The sequence below is a fragment of the Colossoma macropomum genome, unplaced genomic scaffold (assembly GCF_904425465.1).
Source record: "Colossoma macropomum unplaced genomic scaffold, Colossoma_macropomum, whole genome shotgun sequence".
NCBI lineage: Eukaryota > Metazoa > Chordata > Actinopteri > Characiformes > Serrasalmidae > Colossoma > Colossoma macropomum.
The window spans coordinates 43,932,923-43,956,958 of NW_023494793.1; the positions used below are offsets into that span (position 1 = coordinate 43,932,923).

The following is a 24,036-nucleotide window of genomic DNA, read 5'->3' on the forward strand; positions in this document are numbered from 1 at the left end:
ATGTACACTCTTAAAAAGGATGGTGCTTCAAGGGTTCTTTAGTAAAGAAAATGGTTCTATTTAGAGCCATGAACACTCAAAGAACCCGTTGCATGATTGAAGGTTCTTTGCATCATAAACAGTTTCTTCAGATTGATGGAGAATGTGCATGAATGTGCTGTAGATGGTTCTAGATAGGACCTTTTGTAAAATCACTTGGAACAAAATCTCTTTACATTGACTTACATTGAAAGGTAAGAGTGTTTTTGCCTTCTCCTGTAAAGTTACTATTTTGGAGATACTTGTTTTTCATTGGACAGTGACGATACACACATTATACTCTAAATATATACACATATACACAATATACACATTAGTATACACTCAGTTTTGTACCATTCCAATGTACAGTTGTTGCACAGTCATAATATATATATACATATATATATATATATATATATATATATATATATATATATATATATCGTTGCCCTTTACACTATGTGTACATTTCATGATGAATGGACCAAAAGAAACAGCCCTTTTGGGTGCTATAATCCATATAGCACCCAAAGGGTTCTTCTATTGTTACAAGCTTGACAAAGTAACAATAGTAGAACCCTTTTGGCTGCTTTATAATACCATCTACAGCACATTCTCCATCGATCTGAAGAACAATTTTATGATGCAAAGAACCCTTTAATCATGCAAAGGGTTCTTTGAGTGTTCATGGCTCTATATAGAACCATTTTCTTTACTAAAGAACCGTTGAAGCACCATCTTTTTTAAGAGTGTAATGTGCACTACACAGATCATTACATAAAGCTCTTTACACACACACAGTGCGTTAAATGTCCAAATAAAAGCCATTCATATTCAGTCGAAGCTGCTCACCATTATATCTGACATTTAGTGCATTGTTTGATGTCAAAGCCATGATTTTATGACCTATGCAGCCACTGTATAGGGAGTAAGGAGACGTTTGAGATTCAGTCTCAGACAGGCTCTCATGCCAAACCAGAATGATAATAGACATAACATTGACATAACATTAATGCTGAGTAATATTAGACTAGTACAGGAGTCGGCAACATGCGGCTCTTTTACTGTCCTGTTGTGGCTCCACAGCAGAATAAGATTTGTAGGTAAAAATAAAATAATCCTCCTTTACAGTAAAATAAAGCTCTGCTGATCGTTCAACACAGTTTAACAATAAATGGTCTTAAACTCTGGAGTTAAGGTAGAACTGCTAATTCCCCCTTTAACCCTGAAGATCAGCACAGACTGCTGGTCACCATAGCAACACAGACAACAGTCTCGCCTAGCTAGTAGCTAACGAAAACAGCAAAGAGAGAGATTTAAGACATCAAAACAGGAAAAATCATCAAAAAAAAATAATAATAATTTGGACATGAATGGACTCCAGCTGATACGTTTAATCTGCAGCAAAAAACTGTCAAACACTAAAAAGCCGCGAGGCTGAAGTCAGATTCTCATCCGAAAGCAAGCAAGCAAAGTTTATTTATGTAGCGCTTTTTATAACAGGTGTTGTCACAAAGCAGCTTTACAGAAAAAGGTCCGAGCCCCCATGAGCGTCGCCAATGGCGACAGTGGCAAGGAAAAACTCCCTAAGAGCAAGAGGAAGAAACACTGAGAGGAACCAAGACTCAAAAGGGGAACCCATCCTCCTCTGGACCACACCGGATAGCAAACACTGTTCGTATAAAGTATTATAGTACAAAACGGGGAAAACAACTTCTTGTTCGAATTTTCCTGTTCCACCTTAAACAGCACAGCAGTTACATTGTGGTGCCTCAGGCACCGTTTAAGGTGGAATGAGAAAATTCGAACAAGAAGCTGCAAATGAGAAGCGACTTCAGTCTCGTAAAAATCAAACTTTGAGCGAAAAAGTTTCCTGCCGGAGATGCGAGAAAAGCAGCTATAGCTGAGCTAAAGCTTAAAGCAGAGCAAAGTGAGTCTGCGTTTTCATTTATATTATATTTTTAGCCTGAACTAGTACATTAACTCATACTGAGACAGATTTACAGCCAAGATGGTAAAATGGACATTAAATGTTGTGGCTCCCAAAGTGGTTTGATTTCTGTTGAAAGGACAAAATGGCTCTTCTTAACATTTGGGTTGCCGACTTCCGGACTAGGAATAGAATAAGACTGCTAATATAGTCCTTTCAGTATTAACCCTTTAAATGGACAGCAGGCCCAAAGGTTTATTACACACTTCTAAAACCTAAGAATAGCTGAGCCAGTTTGCTTTGAAGTCCCTGTACTGAATAATGAGCCTCAGTATGCAATAAGTCTGGGATTTTAAGGGGTTAAACCATCTGAGACAATCCACTAATATGATTACGTTGTAAAAAGATGCATGACAGTGGTGCGCATGGGTGGTGCAGATCAAGCAGAGGATGCAGATCAGGTAGCGTCAGTGCTAACTGTAGCTAATACTTAAGCTTAATCAGTTATGTTGCTGCAGGTCTAAGTTAAAGCTGCACCTAAAGATGCTGTATAGACTCCACCTTCTTAATAACAGGGTTTAGACGTGTTATCGCTGGCGATAACTACGAGCCTGAGTCGGTTCAATTTAAGCCTGATTTTTCTTATTATCTTATTAAGTTGAAGCCCCTCCCTCTCTCCCTCCTGTGTACCGTGATTGGTTGGAACACTGTGTTTGGGCGGAGCTATTCAAACACAATTCCTGTTCTGTTTTTCCATTCAGCTCCTGAGAGATGATATCAGTGTGGAATCAGTCTGAATCTGAGGATCCTTTTTATTCTGATTATTATTTATGTTTTTTTTAGTTTGTTTTGCTCTTCATGCATTTTATTATGGGCCTTATACTCGGACCGTTTACAGCGTCAGTGCCGAGAAAACGATTGAAAATGACAAATCCGCACACGTCTCAGTGTATTTAGCAGCGGCTCTTTGGAAAAACAAATCAACTGCTTGAACTGCTGTGGTGTGTCTGTCCACGTCGAGCTCCTTCTCTCTCATCCTGTTGCCTTTAAGTCACCCAGACTGCCGTGTGCGAGTGTGTATGCGCGAGTGCACCGTGCATGCGGATGCAGGCGGCCGGAGGACCCGGAAGTGCATGCTCCTCTTTTCACACAAGCTCTTCTTTTCAAGAAAGAAGATCCGAGGCAGCACATTGTTCACACACGAGATCAGAAACAAACAAAACAAAACAAAAAAAGACGGAAATGGACTCTGAGGAATGGAGTTATTATTACTATTATTTTTATTTCTTTTCTTAAAGATTTCTCTTCTTGAATGTGTGCTTGCATGCCATGCATGAAGGAGGGCTGTGCACCCTTTGAGGAGGTTTGCGCTTGGGTTCATGGGAAATAGAGCCCATGAACTCACTCTTTGGGTGTTGAGGAGGGTGGAAGGGGTAAGTTTTCTTTTGTCCAAACTGTAAACGTTTCTTGTCGATTGCACTGAAGAGCGAATCCCGAGAGTGAATGTTGCTTAAGCGGATTTTTCTTATCCTCTCCAGAAACGCCTATCATGAATGAAACCGTCAGAAAAAAGAATGTTAAACCAATAATAAAGTATACCAACATTAACCAATGTAATCTGTTCTTTAAAGAATGTTCAGTCCAGGGTTTCTCCAACAGTATGTGAATAACATGCATGTATTTATTTTTGTTTTTTTTGTGTACTCGTTCTTGTCGTTCGTTGTGTTTCAGTGTTTCATGTATATCTCATTCTCTGCTGAGCACAGAATGTGTGTGTACGTGTGTGTTTATGTGTACGTGTGGTGGATCCGGTTACGGTTGTGTACTGAGTACACTGTAATAGAGGCTCCGAATGTTTGTGTTGATCTGTTTATTTGTTTATTTGTTTCATGTAAAAGTGTGAACATGCTTCTGATTTCGTATCTCGTTCTGATGCATGTCGTCTTCCCTGATTGTATGTCGTGTTTCAACTGGCAACAGTAATTATTTTTTGTTTTTTTTTCCATCAGGCCGTCCCTTTAACGTCGCTTTGTTCTTTGTCGTTTTGTTGTTTTTGTTTATCGTCACACCTCTGATGTATGTTTCTTTCCGCGAGTGTCACTGCCAAGTGCCTTACACAGTCAGCCAAAGCCAGCAGGACAGAAATCTCAGGCCAGCGAGCCTTGTTTGTGCGGCTGCGGCGGTGCTGCGAGACGCCGGGGGGGGCTAAGGCTGCTTTGACAGACCACATGTAGCACATTTTTGGGCTGAAGCTCCATTTAGGACCATTAAAAAAACACTCATGGGAGCTGATTAGTGTATCCATTCTGGAGGCCTATGACCTTTTGACCTTTTGAAGTGTTCCAGAAAGTTGTTTTTTAATTATCTGAGGACCCTAATTAATGTTCTGCAGTATGTGAGAGTGAAAGCAGGTTGAACTCCAGGTCATTCCTGGGAAAATTTCTCAGCCAGGTTAGGGTTGATGCCAGGAGAACTAAACTTGTCTCCGCTTTTCTGTCCCTCTGACCCCCCTCGTTTTTCCTCTCCCGTGGTTTCCTCCCGTTTGCCCGGTTGACCCGTAGATCCGGGTGGTGAAAGCCTTCCGTAGCTCGCTGTACGACGGCATGGAAAAGCCGGAATCCCGCAGCTCCATCCACGACTTCCAGGCCCATCCCGAATTCATCATCACCGACTCCGGCCACAGCATCCCGCTGATCGACGAGACGGACGTGGACGACGAATCGGAGCGGTCCAACCACAACCACGTCCGCGTCCACCTTCGTCACGCTCCTCTTCCTCCGTCCTCCCTGCCTCCTCAGCGGCCGCCGCGGTCGCGCTACCCCACCCGACAGCAGAGCCTTCCGGTCACGCTCAACTGCAACAACAACGCGGCCGAAAGCCGAGTGTACCTGACTCGCCCCGTCCACGTCCCCGCCCCCGCACCCCCCAGCCCACTGCACAGCTTCGAAACCTGCCTATAGAGGTGGAAGGCCGTCCCTCGGACCCTGGCCTCCGACCTCGGATTCCATTACGGAGAGGAAATGAGATTTTTATGGACGTTTTAAACTCTTACTGACGTTCAACTGCCCCACCCCCCCATTCCAGTGCACAGCTTTGACCTGCCTGTAGTGGACAAAGGTGACCCAGCGACGTGGGTCTCATTAAAGAGAGAGAAATGAGTCCAAGTCCAAGTATTAAACTGACGTACTGCGTAAGAAGTTGTTGTTTTCTTGAACTTTGCCCCGCCCCCCGACCAACCAATGCTTCGGACCAAACTTACAGCTTTTCCTTTTGCTCTGCAATGAGTGGACGATGACCCTTGCTGGACTGACCCCTTTATCCGGCGGGTTTGCTTCGATGTTGCACTGGACAGGAGCCCACAGACTGATGGACTCTTCGCTTTGACTGATTTTAAAGACAATGCACTTCATATACGTGTAAAAAATAGTAATAGTAATAATAATAATAATGATAATTATAATAATAATAATTCATAATTCATTCCGCCTTTTAATTGATAATATTACTGTTCCAATTATTATTGTGGTTCTTCTGCAGAAATTACCGCAGTTACCAAGACAGTTACTCCAGATGCTTTATTGATTAGCTTCATATATTCATGATGTTTGTGTGTATGACGTGCGTATGTCCACTGGTATGTGTGTATTATTCGTTTGTTGGTTGTTTGTTTGCTGGTGTTGCTGTCTTTGTTCATGTGTCCTCATGGTCTTTTGTTCTCGCTCTCTCTCTCTCCGTCTCTGTGCTTTGAGTGTGTTGTGTACGTCCTATTAAAACAATAAAGAAAGCTTATATTAGTAATATAAATAAACCTAGATCTACTGCACTTAGGGATCATTTTGGGTACAGTACTGGCTGACAGTGGCGGTAAAGGATAAAGACTGGAACCGGAGGAGACTGTAACGAGACACGCGCCGACGGGTCTCCCAGCGGACAGACGTGTGGACCAGTGTAAATGTTTGCGGGACGGTTTTAGAGAAAGTCTATTTTATTATTCTTTGCTTTCCATGAAGCGCACTGTATCACCATTATTACTGTGTTCATTGTGATGTCTTTAACTGGAAAAGCATGATTCAAAGTCAAATATATTTTACAGGATAATCATGGTGCACTTTTATTTTGGATTAAGAATCACAAGACTGAAGTGTGTCTGCATGGCTGCTAACAGATCACATAAAAAAGAGTACATGCACTTTACAAAATGTGTCATACAGTGTCAGAAACTTATAGCCTATTAGAGATTACTTAAAGGGAAACTCCATCGATTTTGCAAAATTAATTCATCATTTAATGGTTTAAATGTAAACAAAATCATTCAGAGTGGTTTGGTGTGAAATGCACCTTTCTAGAGTCAGAATTGACTACAAACTACATTAAAAACCAATAAAAGATGACTCCAGTAAAAAAAAATACAAAGTGGATTCAAATGCCGGCTGCCGGCCGCTAAAGAAAACTGGAAGCAGGAAATAATCCTGGAGAAAAAACTCTACACTAAAAATGAGTTTTAGGCCAAAACTTTACAGCAAAATTATCACAAAACAATGCCTCAGGTATCAAGCAACGCATTCATAACCATTTTGTGTAACTTAACGGGATGTAGCTTTCAGGGACATTAAATGCTTTGGACGTCTGGTTCCAAGTACTATAATGGTGAACAATTCTGACTCTGTAAATTTCTCTGGAAAGGCGCATTTCACATTTTATTGGCTGGCTGAATTTTTCATCATAATCTGTTGGAGATTTTAAAAAGAAAATCATGTCAGATTTGTTTAGGTGTTTGTTTGTCCTGAAGGGTCCGTTCTGCAGGAGACTCTTCGTCAGGCCCGTTTTCCTCCTCTGCTACTTTAGCATGCGGCTGTCGCTAACAGCATCTCATGAATGAAGCAGACGAAGAGGCCTGGAAGAGATCAACATGGACATAAATAGTGAACGCAACACTGAAACAGTGAAAATCTGACCATCTGAATTTAAGGCGGATTTGTAGGCTAGCAGGTAACTTTGGCTTTAGCTCAAGCTTACTGTGACTGCAGTTCAGCATCGAACCAGCTCAGTTAAGCTATTCCTCAGCTTTACTCTCCACAGCTGAACACCTTTTATCTATCAACCTGATATACTGTAACTATAAAAGCTACAGGCTTCATTCCGGTGGCTTTGCTAGGCTACACTTTCCTAGCATGCTGCTGTTGCTAACACCATGTTGTTTATGAAGATGAAGAGGTCCAGGACAGATGATCATGGACTAATCGGAATAATAAGCAAATACAAAACAGATATGAACCCTAGACTATGGGTGCCAGACTTGGGCTAACCAAAAAGCAGGATTAGCATAGGTTAGCACGCTAAGTTTAAGTTTAGCTCTGGCTCAAACAGAACCGGTGGCTCAGTAGCTTAACTCTCCAGTACAATTATCTCATCCTTTAGTAGTATTTTACATCTTCCTTTTGTTCTGATTGTGAACTTTCTCAACTAAATCAGATCTCTGACAAACTGAAGTCATAGCATCTCACTATGGTGCATTTAGCATAACAGTAAAACTGGTCAAATACTGTGCAGTCTTTAGTTTTACACTGCAAAGATGATCTCTTAGCAAGTGAAATCATCTTAAATCTAGTCAATCTATCTAATATTTCTCATTATGAGGTTGTTGTTAGAATTTTATATGATTATTAAACTTATTTCTGCTTTTTTTACTTGTTTTGGGTCGTTTTATCTGATGAAAGTGTCTCATTCCATTGGCAGATCATTTTACTTGTTATGAGAAATAATGCAAATAATTTTGCTTATTTCCAGAAATATTGTTTGAAATAAGTAAAATAATCTGCCAGCTCAATAAGACACTTTAATTAGATAAAATGACTTAAAACAAGTGAAAAATGTCTAGAAATAAGAGTGTAATATTATAATATTCTTACAACAATCTCATAATGAGACATTTTTGATATATTGACTAGATTTAAGATTATTTCACTTGCTAAGAGATGATGTTTTGCAGTGTAGTCCATCGTGTAGCTTGTATCCCATCAACACACTAATGTGGATTAAATATAGGCTGACATTTTCTGATATTTTCAGATCTAGACCTCTAACCAAGGATGTCCTGTTTTTTCTCCCTTCTGGGCCGAAACGTTTAATATTGAATATCTGCTGATGCCAGTGCTAATCTGTGATTTGAATTTTCATACATAATACAGCCAACCAGTGCAGTGCTACAGTAAAAGGTGTCAAAAATGTGCAAAGTGTCCATAATATGACAACCTGGACTGGTAAGTTTTGACTTGTTGATCATTTCATTAGTATGTTTAATACTGTTTGACTCCAGATATGTGCATATTGGTATACACTACACTGCAAAAAATGGTATCTTGTAAGTAAATTAGCTTAAATCTATGCAAAAAGTATAATATTTCTCCTGTTGAGATTGTTGTAAGCTTAATTTAAGATTATTTAACTTATTTCTAGACATTTTTTACTTGTTTTCAGTAATTTTAGTAAAATTGAGTAAAAGTAAGTAAAATTATCTCACTATTTTGGCAGATAATTGTGCTTGTTGTAAGAAATGAGCTTGAAACCAACATTATCTGCCAGTATAGTGAGATAATTTTTCTTAATAAAATGACCTAAAACAAGTCAAACATTCTGGAAATAAGGTAAATAATCTTATAAGAGCACAAACATCTCAAAATGGGTAATGTTAGATATATTGACTAGATTTAAGATCATTTCACTTGACAAGAGACCATTTTTTGCAGTGTTTGAACTGATATAGTTCGATTATTGTATAGAGTCGTAAACATACTATAAGCTCTAACGTGTGATGCAGCCTACATTCCTACATTGTACTGAGCACAAATCACCTCTTGACATTTTGTGATCTTTTAAAAACTGCTTTTCTTGCTGGGTTAGGTTTCACATCTGGGGAACAACTGTAAAATGCTTGTATACCACCTTGAAAAACCCACCTTTTGACTGGGTTAGCATGGCTGGGGTAGAACCTTCATTAAAAAGAAGAGTAAACAGTCAAATGAAGCCTAATTCTTGTTTATGTCATAACAAAAATAAATATCACTGGGGATTATTTTACCATAAAGTCGTGAGTACAGCTGGAAGCACTTCTTATCTTTTAACACCTTATTAGTACAGGTGAAGTACTCTGGAGCATGGTAAAAAGGAAGAAAAAATACTGTCACCAACAGTAGAAGTGCTTTCTCAGAAGTCAATGCTAAAAGGGTTCTTTAGTAAAGGCAATGGTTCTATTTACAACCATGAGTTCTGTACAGAACCATTTACAAAACGTTTTAATATAGAATCACATTCTCCATCAATTTTAAGACGTATTTTACCATGCAAAGAACCATTTAATCACAAAATGCCTATAATAGTAATAATAATAATAATAATACATTCTATTTAAATAGCACTTTTCATGCTGGTGGCAGCTCAAAGTGCTTTACAGACAGGAGATAAAGTTAAACAGTAATACAAAGAAAGAAACATGAGTTAATGTCTAAATAGAACCATTCTCTTTATTAAAGAACCCTTGAAGAACTATCTTTTTAAAGAGTGTAGTAAAAGCTATGCTTCTTTCAGGGTTCTTTAGCAAACAAAATGGTTCTATATAGAACCATGAATACTCAAAAAAACCCTTTGCATGATTGATGGAGAATGTGTTGTATATGATTCTATATTTAATCTTTTGTAAATGGTTCTGTATAGCACCAGCCAGCTAGCAGGGAACGTTCTCATAACTTTGGCTAACGTTACCTACAGGTTCTAATAATGTTCAAAGAAAACTTTTTAATCTAATCTTCAAAGAACATTTCAAGGATGCTTATCATTTCTAATAATGTTCCTATAAGGTCACATGTTAACTGAGACAGAACGTTTAACTGCAACATTCGGACAATGTTTTAAGGATGTTGTCAGGGCAACTGATTATGTTACATGATGATGTTTTTAGGGAACATTCCCAGAACATTCTGGGAACAACAACAACAACAACAACAAAATAAAAATAAACTCACACTGTAAACATTAATAGAACATGTGTGTCATATTCTCTGAACATTTTTAGAACAAAAAAATTCTACACTGCAAAAAGTAGTATCTTGTCAAGTGAAATGATCTTAATTCTAGTCAGTATGTCTAATATTTCTTACTTTGAGATGGTTGTGCTTTTATTATAAGATTATTTAGCTTATTTCTAGACACGTTTACCTGTTTTAAGTAATTTAATTAAGTGAAAATATTTCACTATACACTAAATTTTCACTAAATAATCTGCCAGTATAGTGAGATAATTTTACTTCATAAATATACTTAAAACAAGTAAAAATGTTTGAAATAAGCTAAATAAAATAAGCTTAAAATAAGCTTACAGTAATCTCAACAGGAGAAATATTAGATTTATTGACTATATTTAAGATCATTTCACTAGACAAGATACTATTTTTTGCAGTGTAGCTGGGAAAGGGGATCTATGCTGTCAATCCTATAACAATAGAAGAACCCTTTTTGGTGCTATATAGAACCATTTTGTTTACTAAAGAACCCCTGAAGGAACCGTCTTTTTTAGGTGTGTAGGGCAAGATGAGATGTACTTTAGTAGAGTGTTTACCTTGCCTGTTCAAGGCCAGCTCCCTTTTCATGTTGTGCTCTGTTAAGAAGGAGCAGAGAGAGCGATTCAGCGCAACATCAGAAACAGCTGACAGACACAGAGCAGTGATTTGGTGGAGAGCGGAGTGAGCAGAGTGGAGCGGCTCAAAGCGTTCTGTAATCACTCCCCTCCCGCTCCACTCCAGGTTTTCTATTTCCTGCTCTGTATTCTTCATTCTTACTGCCGAAAATATTTCTTTGTATTTTATTTGCCTGACTGTCTGGACAAGACACTTTTGTTTACTTGTTATCAGTGACCGTTACAAAACTAAAAACTAGTCAGACATTTTGTTCTGACGCAATTAGGTATACACACTTGTATGCAAAAGTTTGCACGCTCCTGGTCGAATTCCGTGGTTTTGTTGATTTCCTAAGAGAAAACAAGTTTCTGCAAGTTCTGCACATTTTAATGCATTAATTACTGTTTATAGTTTTGTGCTGAATTCAATATTTTGGGGAAAAAAGACATAAAATGTGGCCTGTGCAAAAGCTACACATTTATATTTTATGTTTTACTTTTTCCTGATGTGTTAAACTCAGCAAACAAATAGAACATGTGCACTAAAATGAGCAAAATACAATTTGCCATATTTAAGTGTGTTCTCTGTAGAGGATGTGTTAACTTATTTTAATTAGAAAATCAACTACATGTAATTTGACAAGGGGTATTCAAACTATGGCATACAAATATTAGTTTAAATTACAATCACAAGTCAGAAAACTGCATAAATGATTGCATGTGCTTTTAACACAATCTATGTTTCCAGCAAAAATGAACGACACATGAATTATTGTGCATAATGTCTGTAGAACTCAAGTTATAAACCATGATTTTTTTCAGTACAGGCTTGCTGCAGAGTCATTCCATGCTAGTTGGTCATGCTAATTAAATTTTTATTTTTGTCCTCTATAGTTTCAATTACATATTACTTTCTACAAAAAAATCACAAATATTGCATCTCAGTAAGCATTTTGGTTCTGTCAAAGAACACTGAGCAGTACAACTCCATCATACTGAGCTTTTAGACAGAGGGGAATGTGCATGGGTAGAATATTCAGCTGAACTGGCCTCCACAGACCCAGTTATCAAGGTTAGACACTTTACATCATTAAATTACATGACATTTCTGAAAACAATGCAAAACGTCATTTAAAAAAATTCAATTTGACATGTGGACTTTGGAATTTGGAGTGGATGAACCCTGCCATGGATGGAAAAAACAACAAATTATCAACGTTGAGGAAAAGCAAAGCTTAGCTTTAAAGGTGCAGTGTGTAAAATTCAGAGGGGATCTATTAGCAGAAATGGAACATAGTAAACAAGACCATGTTTTCATTGTGTATATTCACCTGTAACTACAAATCGTCATGTTTTCGTTATCTCAGAATGAGCCCTTCATCTCTACATAAGGAGCAGCTCCTCTTCAACAGAGGCCTTCATGTTGCAGCGCCATGTTTCTACAGTAAACAGCCTCTAGAGGGCGCCTTTTGGTTGGAAGACATAGAAAGAAGAAGAAGATTAAGAACCAGTGGTTGCCGGTGCTGCTGACTATTCTGTGTTGTGAGAAGTTTGAGAACTCAAACTTTGACAAATGGAGGATCAGACTTATTATTTAGCATGAGAGAAAGTGAGAGAGGGTGAATCCTCAAAGGAGAGAAAACATGAAGAAGCAAAACGAAATCAGGACGGACGACGGCAGAAAACCTGACAGCCACCGTAGGTTTTACTACACGCTTGGAAAGGGAGGGGTAAGGGAGGGGGATTCAGCTGGTTGCAGTCTGCAACCGCACCACTAGGTGGCATTAAATTTTACACACTGCACCTTAAAGCCATAAATGTGTCACTTACTCTTCATCACAGCATTTTGTGTGATAATACATTATTTACATGGCTATCATTAACATATAAACATATACATAAACATATTATCATTGTTTTCTTAAAAGTTGTGTTTTTACTAGTAATGTTTTGTACATCATTCAGAGTTTGCCCTTGCCCCTCACTATGTGAAACAGACTGATGGCAAGATGTGCTGAAACATTAGTTACCTGTAATTATTTGACAAGCTACCTGATATTACTTGGTATAATCTACGAATTTTCACCACAGGACTATAATCTGTAGCTACTTGAAAATTGGGTAAACGTTTAGGATGGTTTCATCTCTCCTCCCAGTACAACCAAAACCTTTCCCATTACAACCATAACTTCTCCCAGCACAACTGAAACTTCTACAAGTACAACAAAATCCCTCTCAGTACAACCAAAACTCCTCCCAGTACAACCAGAACTCCTCCCAGTATAACCAAAACTCCTCCCAATACAACCCAAACTCCTCCCAATACAGCAAAACCCTTCCCATTACAACCAAAACTCCTCCCAGTACAATCAAAACTCCTCCCAGCACAACTGAAACTTCTATAAGTACAACAAAACCCCTTCCCAGTACAACCAAAACTCCTCCCCATGCAGTGCGTCACTGGGCACGTGATCCACACATGGTTGGTGACGAAACTAAATGCTTAATAGCGACATGGACAGACACGACTGTACAAAACACACTGCAGACGACTTACTGAAGCTGCCGCCTTCCCCAGCGTTTGAAGAAATGCACAATGGCATGTAAAATTGCGAATTTTGTGGCAGCAACCATTCTTTACATACACTCTTAAACAAGACGGTTCTATATAGAACACTCAAAGAGCCATTTGCATGATTAAGTAGTTCTCTGCATGGTGAAATGTTTCTTCAGATTGATGGAGAATGTGTTGTAAATGGTTCTATATAACACCAAAAAGGGTTCTGCTACTGTTAGAAGAACCCTTTTGGTGTTATGTAGAATCTTTTCCAAAAAGGTCCTATATAGAACCATATACCACATATTCTCCAGCAATCTGAAGAACCCCTCCACCATGCAGAGAACTACTTAAATCATGCAAATGGCTCTTTGAGTGTTCTATATAGATCTATAGTTCTATAATGGCTCTATATAGAACCATTGTCTTTACAAAAGAACCTTCAAAGTACCATCTTTTTTAAGAGTGTAACACAGGAAGAGGCTGAATTTATAGACAGATGGTAATTGGTTGCCACATAATGAGCAGATTTCATTCCAACTAACTGTGGTCTGACTGACTGAAAGTCTGAAAATCTTATCAGGATACAGTCCAGATACAGACCAGGAAATGAGCAGGTAAACATGGTCTGAGTGGACTCTAGAAAAGCCAGCATCATGCACCACTACTCCAAAGCTGTGCAATTCTCTGGATACATGTTTAAGCCAGGGAAATGTTTAAAATGACATTTATTTTTTTATTTATCTAGAACTTGGTTGTCTATATGGAGAAGTAAAATAGCCCCAAAAATACAAATAAAAATATACAAATAAAATTTAGCTTTTATACAAACTTTTAAGTTTGAGAAACATTTATTCACAGATTGTCCCTTGAACATTGTACTGAATGCTGTGGATTGAAATGACACTCATGGAATGAAGTGCAGATAAAAGCACTCACCCAGCATAGTGTGGTAGTCCTCGTCTACGTGGCTATAGCAGCTCACCATCGGCCTGAGGGCCTTCTTCAGCCAGCATGACACCACACCTTCATATGAACAGAGTGTAAGTTTGAAGAAGGAACTTAAAGTTCAATAGTTAATATTTCTAATGCCTTATTATAAATAACCTGAACTTACAAGGGTAAAAAATACCTGCTTAAGTAATCATTGTAATCGACACAAGTGGACTATCTGAGAAAACAGCTGGGAAAATCTGATTTCCGGGATGGAATGCCTGTTTTACTTTGACATGGATCACCTGTCAGTCTGTTACGGGGAGGGAATTTGCATCTACTGGTTGCACACTGCAAAAAATGGTATCTTGTCAACTAAAAAGATCTTAAATTGAGTCGATATATTCAATATTTCTCCTGTTGAGATTGTTGTAAGTTTACTTAAAACTTACTTTGTTGTAAATCACTTAAAACAAGCAAAAATGTCTAGAAATAAACGAAATAATCTTATAATAGAAGCACAACCTCAAAATAAGAAATATTAAAAATATCGACTAGAATTAAGATCATTTCACTTAACATTTTTTGCAGTGCAGTCGAAATATTTTGCATCAATATTCATTTTGCCAAAGGGAAATTATTGATAATAAACCTGTAAATGTGACTTTTAGGAGTTTTGGTTGTAATGGGAGGCGTTTTGGCTGTATTGGGAGGAGTTTTGGTTGTAATGGGAGGAGTTTTGGTTGTATTGGGAGGAGTTTTGGTTGTAATGGGAGGTGTTTTGGTTGTAATGGGAGGCGTTTTGGCTGTATTGGGAGGAGTTTTGGTTGTAATGGGAGGAGTTTTGGTTGTATTGGGAGGAGTTTTGGTTGTATTGGGAGGAGTTTTGGTTGTAATGGGAGGTGTTTTGGTTGTAATGGGAGGCGTTTTGGTTGTATTGGGAGGAGTTTTGGTTGTAATGGGAGGAGTTTTGGCTGTATTGGGAGGAGTTTTTGGTTGTAATGGGAGGAGTTTTGGCTGTATTGGGAGGAGTTTTGGTTGTAATGGGAGGAGTTTTGGCTGTATTGGGAGGAGTTTTGGTTGTAATGGGAGGAGTTTGGGCTGTATTGGGAGGAGTTTTGGTTGTAATGGGAGGAGTTTGGGCTGTATTGGGAGGAGTTTTTTGATTCAAATCTGCAAAAGTGAAAGTCACTTTGTGACTTTTCTGCCATGAAAACAATATAATAGCAGAATATTAGAAGATCAAAATACAACTGAACTACGACTGGGATGTGTGATAATGATGTCATCCATGTGATGAGTTTTAGCAGAGGCACCTTTTTACTTGCAGAGTTAGATCCTTACAGTATATAATTTACAGTATAATAACTCAAAATCCTTGGAATATTTAATAAAACATCCAAATACCCTTTGCTGTCTAGTTAGTAAGATTAAAATTTACAGTGTATAAGTTATTATTTAATATAAAGTAACAAAATATATGAAAGTAATTCCCAAACGTTGACTCTATAAAACCAAAGAAAACAAGAAGCACTGGAGCTGAAAACCTGGTTTTCCGATCCCGAGGAGCGACGACAGCCTGTTGATGTACGGCATGGCTTTATCCAGCAGATCTTCCAGAATACATGCTGCAAGGAAACAATACAAACACTTAGTGACAGATATGCAGAACCTGCTGTACATCATGGATTAACCAGGGGCTCTGGGCAAAACACAAGAATGGCTCCCCCTAGATTTTCTATGTTACTTCAGGCTCTGGGCTCCTGAGTGGTACAACCTTCTACGACCTTTGAGTGTCAGTAGTGAAGTAACTGAATACACTGAAGTAAATATCTTGTAGATGTTCTGTTTATACATAACTTGCATTAAGTAGATGTGTTGTTAATACGTTACATGAAGTAAACTTAATATGTTACTTCCGTTCCACAAAACCTAACCTTACACTACCTTAGCCAAAACCTAACCCTCACCCTGGCCCTAATTCTAATCCTAACCTTAACCTCAACCCAAAACCTAATCCTGACCCTCACCCTGGCCCTAACATTTTTAAGTAATTAGCCCAACCAGAGCTATCTATACTCATACTAATGCTAGCATTGTAGCGTAGCGACTAATCTTTTTACGTTTCTCTGCTGTACATGGAATAGTAGATCATAACCAATAACAGAGGGTGGGGCTGGATTCAAATGAGTGAAAATACCCACTACAATCAAAATTGTGTTTATATATTTTGGAATAGGTTAATAAAAACATATAGTATATCTAATTTCTATTATCATTGGGCAGCTGCCTAGCTTTGCCTAAATGCCTAATGCAAAGACTGCCCCTGGCGTTAACGATCTGGAGTTTGCAACCCAAAAACAGGGAACATAATGAAATATAATGACAACAAAATAACAACAAAATGCAACAAACCCTGGCGCTTGTGTGATGTGTAATGATTTTACCTGAGAACTCTGTTACATTGTGGTGGGCACTGTGTCTGAAGCAATGGAAATATGAATCTACAGCGTTCTCAATGACAGCCTCTGTTGGAAGGAAAGTCCAGTTAACACTTTAGTCCGACAATAAAGATCATCAGATTGGTACAAATTGGTAATAACTGTGGTACAGACCAACTAGATGTTCAAGAGCTTCGATAGATCCTAGCGGATTCTCATTTTTCCCTGTGGAAGAGGAATGTTTATATTGAGTTCTGTTCAGAGTAGCTTTATTGGCATTACTATATTATTATGTAATCAGAGTCGTTCAGAGTGGTTTGGTGTGAAACGCTCGGTTCTAGAGAAACTTACTGAGTCAGAATCGTTCACAGTGGTGGTGATAGGAACCAGACGTCCACCTCTAAAAGCTCCCTCACAGAAAGTTACTACATGAAATGGTTATGAATTCTGAGACACTGTTTTACAAAGGTTTTGGGAAGTGGCCATAAAATCCATTCATGATGGAGGGATACTTAATATGCAGTGTGCTGTGAGGCAAAATAACCCCCAAAGTAATTAGATTTTTCCATTTGGCCCTAAACATCAGAAGGAAATCTAAATCAGTCTCTCTAGAGTTCAGCTTTTTGCATGAAACCATTCTGAATGACTTTGCTATCCATTGTCTCAACCATCAGATTATGCAGAAGTTTTGAAAAATCAGTGGAATTTAAGTAAATCTTGCATTTATTTTTCTCAAAAAAAAAAAACCCACTAATATTATAATAAATTGTAATGTTATTACAATCAGTAGTGGAGGTTAATGTGTTTGCTCATTTCCTGCCATCTCCTGAAGGAAGTCCTGAGTTTACAGGGACCATCCAATACCCGATTTATCTGATCAGTACTTAAATCAGGTGCTGCTGATGGAACTGAACAAATCTACAAAGGCTTCAGTGCAGTGAGAAGAAATCGTGTCCACAAATCTTTTTGACCGCAAGAAATTCTTGTTACTTCTTTACTGTTTTATGTGTATTTGAGGATAGGTATTACATTTTAATCAATCTGCTTAAGTGCCTGAGACCTATTTGAAGGTAGGTACCCCCAAATTTTGATGGACAGCATATATCAGCCTTTTAATCAGGCAAAAAAGATCATTGAGGATTGTTTGACTGAAAACCACATAATTATAATTTTCTATGTTTCTCATTTCATAAAAATGTAAACCATACATAATTATGCACCTAATAGTCTCTCTCTGTCCTTCTTTCTCTCTCTCTCTCACACACACACACACACACACACACTCATGCAGAGAACATGCAGAAATATCTCACTTGCAGCCAGAATGCCCTGGACAATCCAGTCCAAACAGCTGATCGTGGCTCCTTTACAGTTTTTAGCTATGCAACCTGCAAGAGACAGTGAAGACACTACTGCTGAGGAAGAGGAAGGATGTGATGGATCTATTTAAAGGGCTCATATCATGAAAAAACTAATTTTCCTCACTTTTGAAAGTGTAAGTGTACATGTAAATGTAGTTTGAAAACAAATTTAAAGTTTGTTCACTCCACAATACATATTAAGCTGCAAAAGAGCCCATTTTCAACTGTTTTTGTGATGTCACAAAAAACAATTCATTTACATACATCCACCTATTCGTCCTACAGCAGTTCAGCCCCACCTGTTACAAAGACTGCTTCAGCCTGCACTGCTTTAAATTACACAGTCACGCAGACAATATAAATGGAAAAAAATACAATAATCTATATGGATGATTCTGCTGAACTGGTTCAGAGTCAGAGCTGAAACACATTTTAGACTTTTAACTGATCTTGGACTTTAGACTAAAATCCTTTTGCTCCGAGTGACTCTAAACCTTAATTATGATCATTTTATTAAAACTAATGATTGAACATTCCTTTTAGTCTCTACCAAAACAACCATAACTCTACCAAACTGTACCAGATGTTTCAGTAGTGACTGTTTCAGTGACAATTTTAGCTCATTTTGAGCTCAGAAACTCAGCAGTTAATGAGCAGCAAACACAGCTTTGAACAGCTGTTCACACAGAAAATCATCATATTTTACATTAAAACACTAAAAAGTGCTGAACTGCAGAAAATATGGCGATTCTTAATGTTCCACACTGATTTTCAGACTTTGGGACACATTTACTTCAAAACAATGTGATCTAACTGCTCACCATGTGGACATGAGGGACAGGGATGCAGCCTCACTTCCTGCTCTAAAGTACAGGGGTGTGGCTAAAATAAGGCTACTGACTAAAACTTTTTGTATTTCAGTGGAAACACAAATTTTGAAAACAAATTAAACTCTCTCAACTTTAACAGTGATCAAAAACAGCATTAAAAATGACGCCTTTTGTAGATATTTAGCTTAGTGCTATCTCAATGGATACACTGGGTTTAAACAGATTAGAACATGACCACTGTAAATATCTGAGACAGGAATACTGTGGAACCGCAGTTTAAAGTTACTAGGTAGAATGGTGCCCTTAACATGTCAGCTGTGGTGTAGTGTACCTCTCAGTGGGCCTGTCAGAGCCTCTCCATAGCGTTCCTGGCAGGCATCTATCTTCTCAGAGCACTGCCTCTCAATACAGTCTGTCAAAAGAGACACATACAGCAGTCATTTCCTAAAAATGGAAGCAAACCCCTCGGGCCTTTTCTGTGTTCTCACCGGCTGCATTAAGCTGCTTATACAAAAGTCCTCAGTAGAATAAGAACAGGGCACTGTATGACCACAAGCACCCTTTCATGGGAGTCTTTAAAGCAGTAGTTTGCTTCATACAAACTACCTCAAAGTGTGTGTAGTTATTCAGTATCTCTAATAGTGTTGATTGTATGGATTCTGAGACTGTATGACTCACTGTTACCTAAAAACATGGACTAAAGTTTGGATCAAACCCAGGTTTCAGGATGGCTGCTATGTGATGCACTTTCATCAGGTTTAAATAGGTGGTTTAGATGATTTAGACATGCATTTAGCACAATGATAATTGGTGGTTATGTGCATCCATTACTTGTTAGCTACATTAGCCTCGTAGCTCCAGTGTAAAGCAGAAGAAGCTCCGAATGTCTTGGCTGATCATCTACATTTGGGATAAAAAAAACCTTTGTTTTTTCTGCTAAACTGTCGCGTTAATACATGAAAGAACCAACTGGATCAGTCCTAGGTTCTGTATAAAGTTCTACCATGTTGTCTAAATGGAAAGCTGCTTCCAGGGGCTCTAGAACCCGTATAAAGAGCACACAGATCTTACCAGATACTTCTGTAAAGAACACTGGGAACTTAACAGATTCACCAGGAATACAGATCACTGCTAAAGAGGAAGAGTAAAAGATGAGATTGTGAGAGGAGAAAAACTAAATGAAGGATGACAATTGCTCCACATTTTCCACCATTAAGTAAGTCATTAATTTGTGTGACTGATTTTGGTTGACGATTGCTATCTGATTATAAAAAGGCAGAATGTAAATGCAGCCTGGCATCAACATGCGTCCTGGCTGATCTTATCATACGTGGACAAACAGCAGTAAGTTGATATGTGAATGGGGTCCTATGCATCTCGGAGATGCACCGATCTATCCAGCCATTTTCAAAGGTGGTCAGTACATCTGTAGTGTGAAGGTCCTGATGTGACAGTAACGAAAGAACACCTAAAACCAGGGCCACTGGAACCACGGCGGCGAGCGAGCATTTGCCCCACCACTTTTCAAAGTACTGTGGCGACGCCCCGTGACTTTTTGAGCTCAGAACGCAACATAAAAAAAACTGTTTTCTCTAAACTGCATGACGCGCTGACCAGCATGAACATACAGCATAAAACTGAGCGGCAGAGCCAATCAGAATCTCCATTTCAGGAGCCGCTTTTAGGGCTGCCGTGGATGGCGCGGACCTGTCGAACTTTTTCTTTAATTCGGATTTGACATGCCACTCCGACTGAATTCAGACAGCACCAAACAACTGAACCACACTAATTCACAAGGGAATTTAACACCAGAGCACTTTTTTCCCCAGTGCTCGTTTTTGTTGTAATGTCTGCACAATCTGCTGCTTTATTATGTGACTCTTTACAGACACTCATAACAGTCCTGCACCGAAAGCTGCTGTAAATAATGAGAGACCAGCAATAAAATAATATGTGTTTGATTATGGATTGTGGAGCAAATTTTTGGTCCGGCATCAGCGACCTGATCAGTTAAATTTAAACTGGTATTCACAAAGATGATAAACATCTCTATGTTCTGTTTTTCTGTTTTCCTGGTGGCGAATGTGAGAGTAACAGTGCTTGCATCCTCGCAAAACTTCTGATCAATAAACAAACACATGTGTGTAATTCAGCCCACTTTAGCCCTTGCAGTCCATCATCCGAACCAAAAGGAAGAGATATAATATCACAAAAAACAAACCGTGGTGGGTCTGTAGAAAATGAAGTAGGTATGAAAACAGCCTGATGTTCTTCAGAGATGTTAGCTAACAAATACTGCTGTCTGAGGCTGCAGCTACTGAAGCAGCATCAAAACTAACACAGACACTGTTCATGATCTGGTTCAGAGGTGGGGAGAGGAGCCTAAATCAGTACTCAAGTATTGATACCTGCATAAAATAACTGCACAGGTAAAACACCTTGAATAGAAATACAAAAGAAGCAGGTCGGAAAGTCTTTAGTACTGCAGTGGAACTGGTACATCCAGCATTTATCAGCATAGGAACTGATGACTGTGCAGCTCTGTTCTTCTCTTTTTAGGATTTTTTTGGTCTAAAATAAAAAGCTCGAAAGTCAGAGATGTAACCAATCACAAAGCAGTATAAATATTGCCACCATCAAAATATTTTGAAATTAAACCAAAAATGGAATTAGTATCTAAATACAAATGGCTAAATTGTAATGGAGTAAAAAGATTCCATTACTCCCTCATATACTTTAGTAGAAGTAAAAGTATCAAGATTTAAAAGATGCTCAGGAAAGTAAACATCCATGAATATTTTAGTTAAATACATGAACTTGAGCAAGTGTAACTAGTTACTACCCACCTCTGAATAGGTTTATAAAGAAAGGCAATTTTAGTCAGTGGCTTAACTGCATATTGTCACTCAGCTTTTTTTTTTTGAAACAATATGTTCTGCCCCACCATTTTTGGAGTTGTGGCGCCACCCCTGTCTAAATCAAAACTCAACTTAGCATGTTTGGGAAATTTTCAACATAGTAATGTTTGTGTACCTACACCTGAAACATGATATATATCAGTGAACATAAAATATCAACAGAATATTGGCACAAGTGAACAACTGAAAGGTCAGGGAGAGAATATATTTCTTTCTAGAGGCAAAGGGCAAAAAATGTAAATGAAATGCCTTTGTGCACTGTTATTGTGTTGGGTCATATGGGGGCTTTGCTTTGCCTTTCTGTCCAGCATACGAGCAGTGCTATCTGAGAGCTGTTTTGGCCTTCCAGATCTTGCCTTGACTTCCCCATCTTGCCATCAATCAGCTTCATTTTCAGATCTTTAGCCAGCTGCTTGGAGAAGCCCAAAGTTGTTGAGTGTTAGTACAAGTTTTGAAGAGTCAGAGAATTTATTATACTGTAGAATAGACACTTTTTGACCTGCCTAACCGTCCCTAACGATTCTAAGATTTTTTTCCATTCTAAAAATTAAGTATATAAAAAGTAAATGTGCATTAAAATTAGCAGAAAAATTATATTTTTTACAGTGCTGCAGATGTTATGTTTACTTCTTTTCACAAAAATCAACAAATTATATAATTTGGCCAGGGGTTCTTCAATGTTTGCATATAGCTGTTAGTTGTAAACATTTGAAATCCATGGAAATGCCAGGTGTAAATTGATATATGTCTCACTGTCCACTTATGATCAGATCAACTGAGATGGATGTTAATACCTAGTGTAAACAGAATCTGAGGTTCATTCCATCTCGTGCTTCCTTGCCCAACTTTTGTCGTATTTGGCATCTCGTATTAAACCATCTCCTGAAGTGTCTGAGCAGTTAGACAACAATCAGTCTGAAGTGGCTCCATTTACACTCTGCCTTTTCACCGTCAGATAGAAAAATCCCATCAGCCTGGGACGCATGAAGCGCCTCTGTGTAAACAGCTCAGTTCACTGTCTTTGTTCTGTTTCTCTTTCATTTCATAACAAAAACAACTTTCATTTTCACATTATTGTGAAGAGGCTCATCACATTAAACAGACAGTCAGATCTTTAGGGATTTGTAAGTGTATCTATGCAAATAATCTGTAAAAGAGAATCTGTTACCAAAGAGCAGCAGCAGAACGGCGGCCCGAGTGGAACACATTCCAATACAGAAGCTTACAGTCGACTGAAAAACAGAGTACAGGTGCTGAAAGGAGTCTGTCAAAACTGTAAGCTTGCTTATACACTACATAATACGCTGATCTACATTCTCTCCTATGTCTAATCTTGTAAAGTATAGATTAAATAAGCTACACACATAAAAATGTAATTCATATCTCTGAGAAGACAGTGTAAAGAATCATGTCTTTAAGGTAGAGTTATAGAGCTAAAGGTAAACAAGGTTAAGTTATAAGGTTAACTCTATTATCTGTAGTGCTTTTCTTTATTATTATGTTAATGAAAAGCCTGAAATGCTCACAGAGAGGACATACCTGCGGTCAAATAGCCAGATCAGCTCCAGCTATGACCCTCCATCAGCTTCTTAAATACACATCAGCAGGAAGTGGGCGTGTCCTGATGCATACCTTGGTTGAGTGGGCATGTCTTTGGTGACCGTTCTATTGAGTGGGTGTACCGTCTGTGACAGTTACAGTGGCCGTGTCTTTTCTACATGTGTAATCTGTATTTTAAGGTAAAATTCCTGGTCAAAGTCACGTTGAAGCAAATTTTCAGCATCAACAGAGTCTGTAAGAAATAAAATTTAAAAAAAAAGTAATTGTGGTGCTAGTGCCAGAAGAAGACTGTGGAAAGTGTGAAAGTGGAACCTGTCTGGAACACTATAAAAAGAGGAAATCTCTGACTAGATGAGACAGACAGAGAGAAAGACGCCACCTGGAGTTATTCGGAAAAAAGGAAGCGGTTCAGCAGCGTGACTGAAAGTCAGTTATTTTCACTTTCTGTCTGGTTGACAAACGCGTGTTATAAGTCCTACACTCTTAACAAAAGATGGTTCTTCAATGGTTCTTTAGCAAAGACAATGGTTCTAGAACACTAGGGTGACCATATTTTGGTTGTCAAAAAAGAGGACAATGGGGGCAGGATGGCGGCTTGGGGTAGACAGACACCCTCAGTGGGTGGTAGGTTGGGGCAGCGGGGGTGGTATCAAGTAATAGGTGGCACCATGGGAATTTGTCTGGGGGGCGGGGTTAAGTAGTTGACGAAGGTGTCCACAAACATGCAGCTATGTTACTGAACTTCAATACATAAACAGAAGGTCTTTAACAAGACAAATAACAAACGCCTTCAAAGCCATCATGGCCAAATAATCTC

At 38.5% G+C, this 24,036-nt stretch overlaps 2 protein-coding genes across 2 annotated transcripts in view; one reads left to right on the forward strand and one right to left on the reverse strand.

The window, feature by feature from the left end:
* atp2b3a (ATPase plasma membrane Ca2+ transporting 3a) overlaps positions 1 to 6,049 on the forward strand; it is an 84,085-nt gene extending 78,036 nt beyond the window's left edge. Inside the window, 1 exon segment of the mRNA XM_036579634.1 lies at positions 4,513 to 6,049. Coding sequence (XP_036435527.1) covers positions 4,513 to 4,911 — 399 coding nt within the window. The 3' untranslated portion in view covers positions 4,912 to 6,049.
* Positions 6,050 to 6,391: 342 nt separating this feature from the next.
* Positions 6,392 to 23,256, reverse strand: LOC118814118. The gene is made up of 13 exons (XM_036579779.1): positions 23,199 to 23,256; positions 22,828 to 22,891; positions 19,813 to 19,872; positions 19,073 to 19,153; positions 17,864 to 17,938; positions 16,725 to 16,775; positions 16,557 to 16,637; positions 15,657 to 15,737; positions 14,116 to 14,202; positions 10,563 to 10,601; positions 9,030 to 9,098; positions 8,908 to 8,940; positions 6,392 to 6,845 (listed from the first exon to the last, which is right to left on the reverse strand). Exons 2-13 carry the CDS (start codon positions 22,865 to 22,867, stop codon positions 6,793 to 6,795), a joined length of 750 nt encoding a protein of 249 aa, XP_036435672.1. The 5' UTR covers positions 22,868 to 22,891; positions 23,199 to 23,256; the 3' UTR covers positions 6,392 to 6,792.
* Between the last annotated feature and the right edge of the window lie 780 nt (positions 23,257 to 24,036).

What these genes read in the sequence shown, in the direction of transcription:
- LOC118814118 (XM_036579779.1), bottom strand. Translation starts at nt 22,867, where the DNA reads ATGTGTTCCACTCGGGCCGCCGTTCTGCTGCTGCTCTTTG. An exon ending in GTTCTTTACAGAAGTATCTG is followed by an intron (nt 19,154 to 19,812) that starts GTAAGATCTGTG and finishes CTCTTTTGACAG; the next exon opens with ACTGTATTGAGAGGCAGTGC. An exon ending in TCTGACAGGCCCACTGAGAG is followed by an intron (nt 17,939 to 19,072) that starts GTACACTACACC and finishes TGTCTCTTGCAG; the next exon opens with GTTGCATAGCTAAAAACTGT.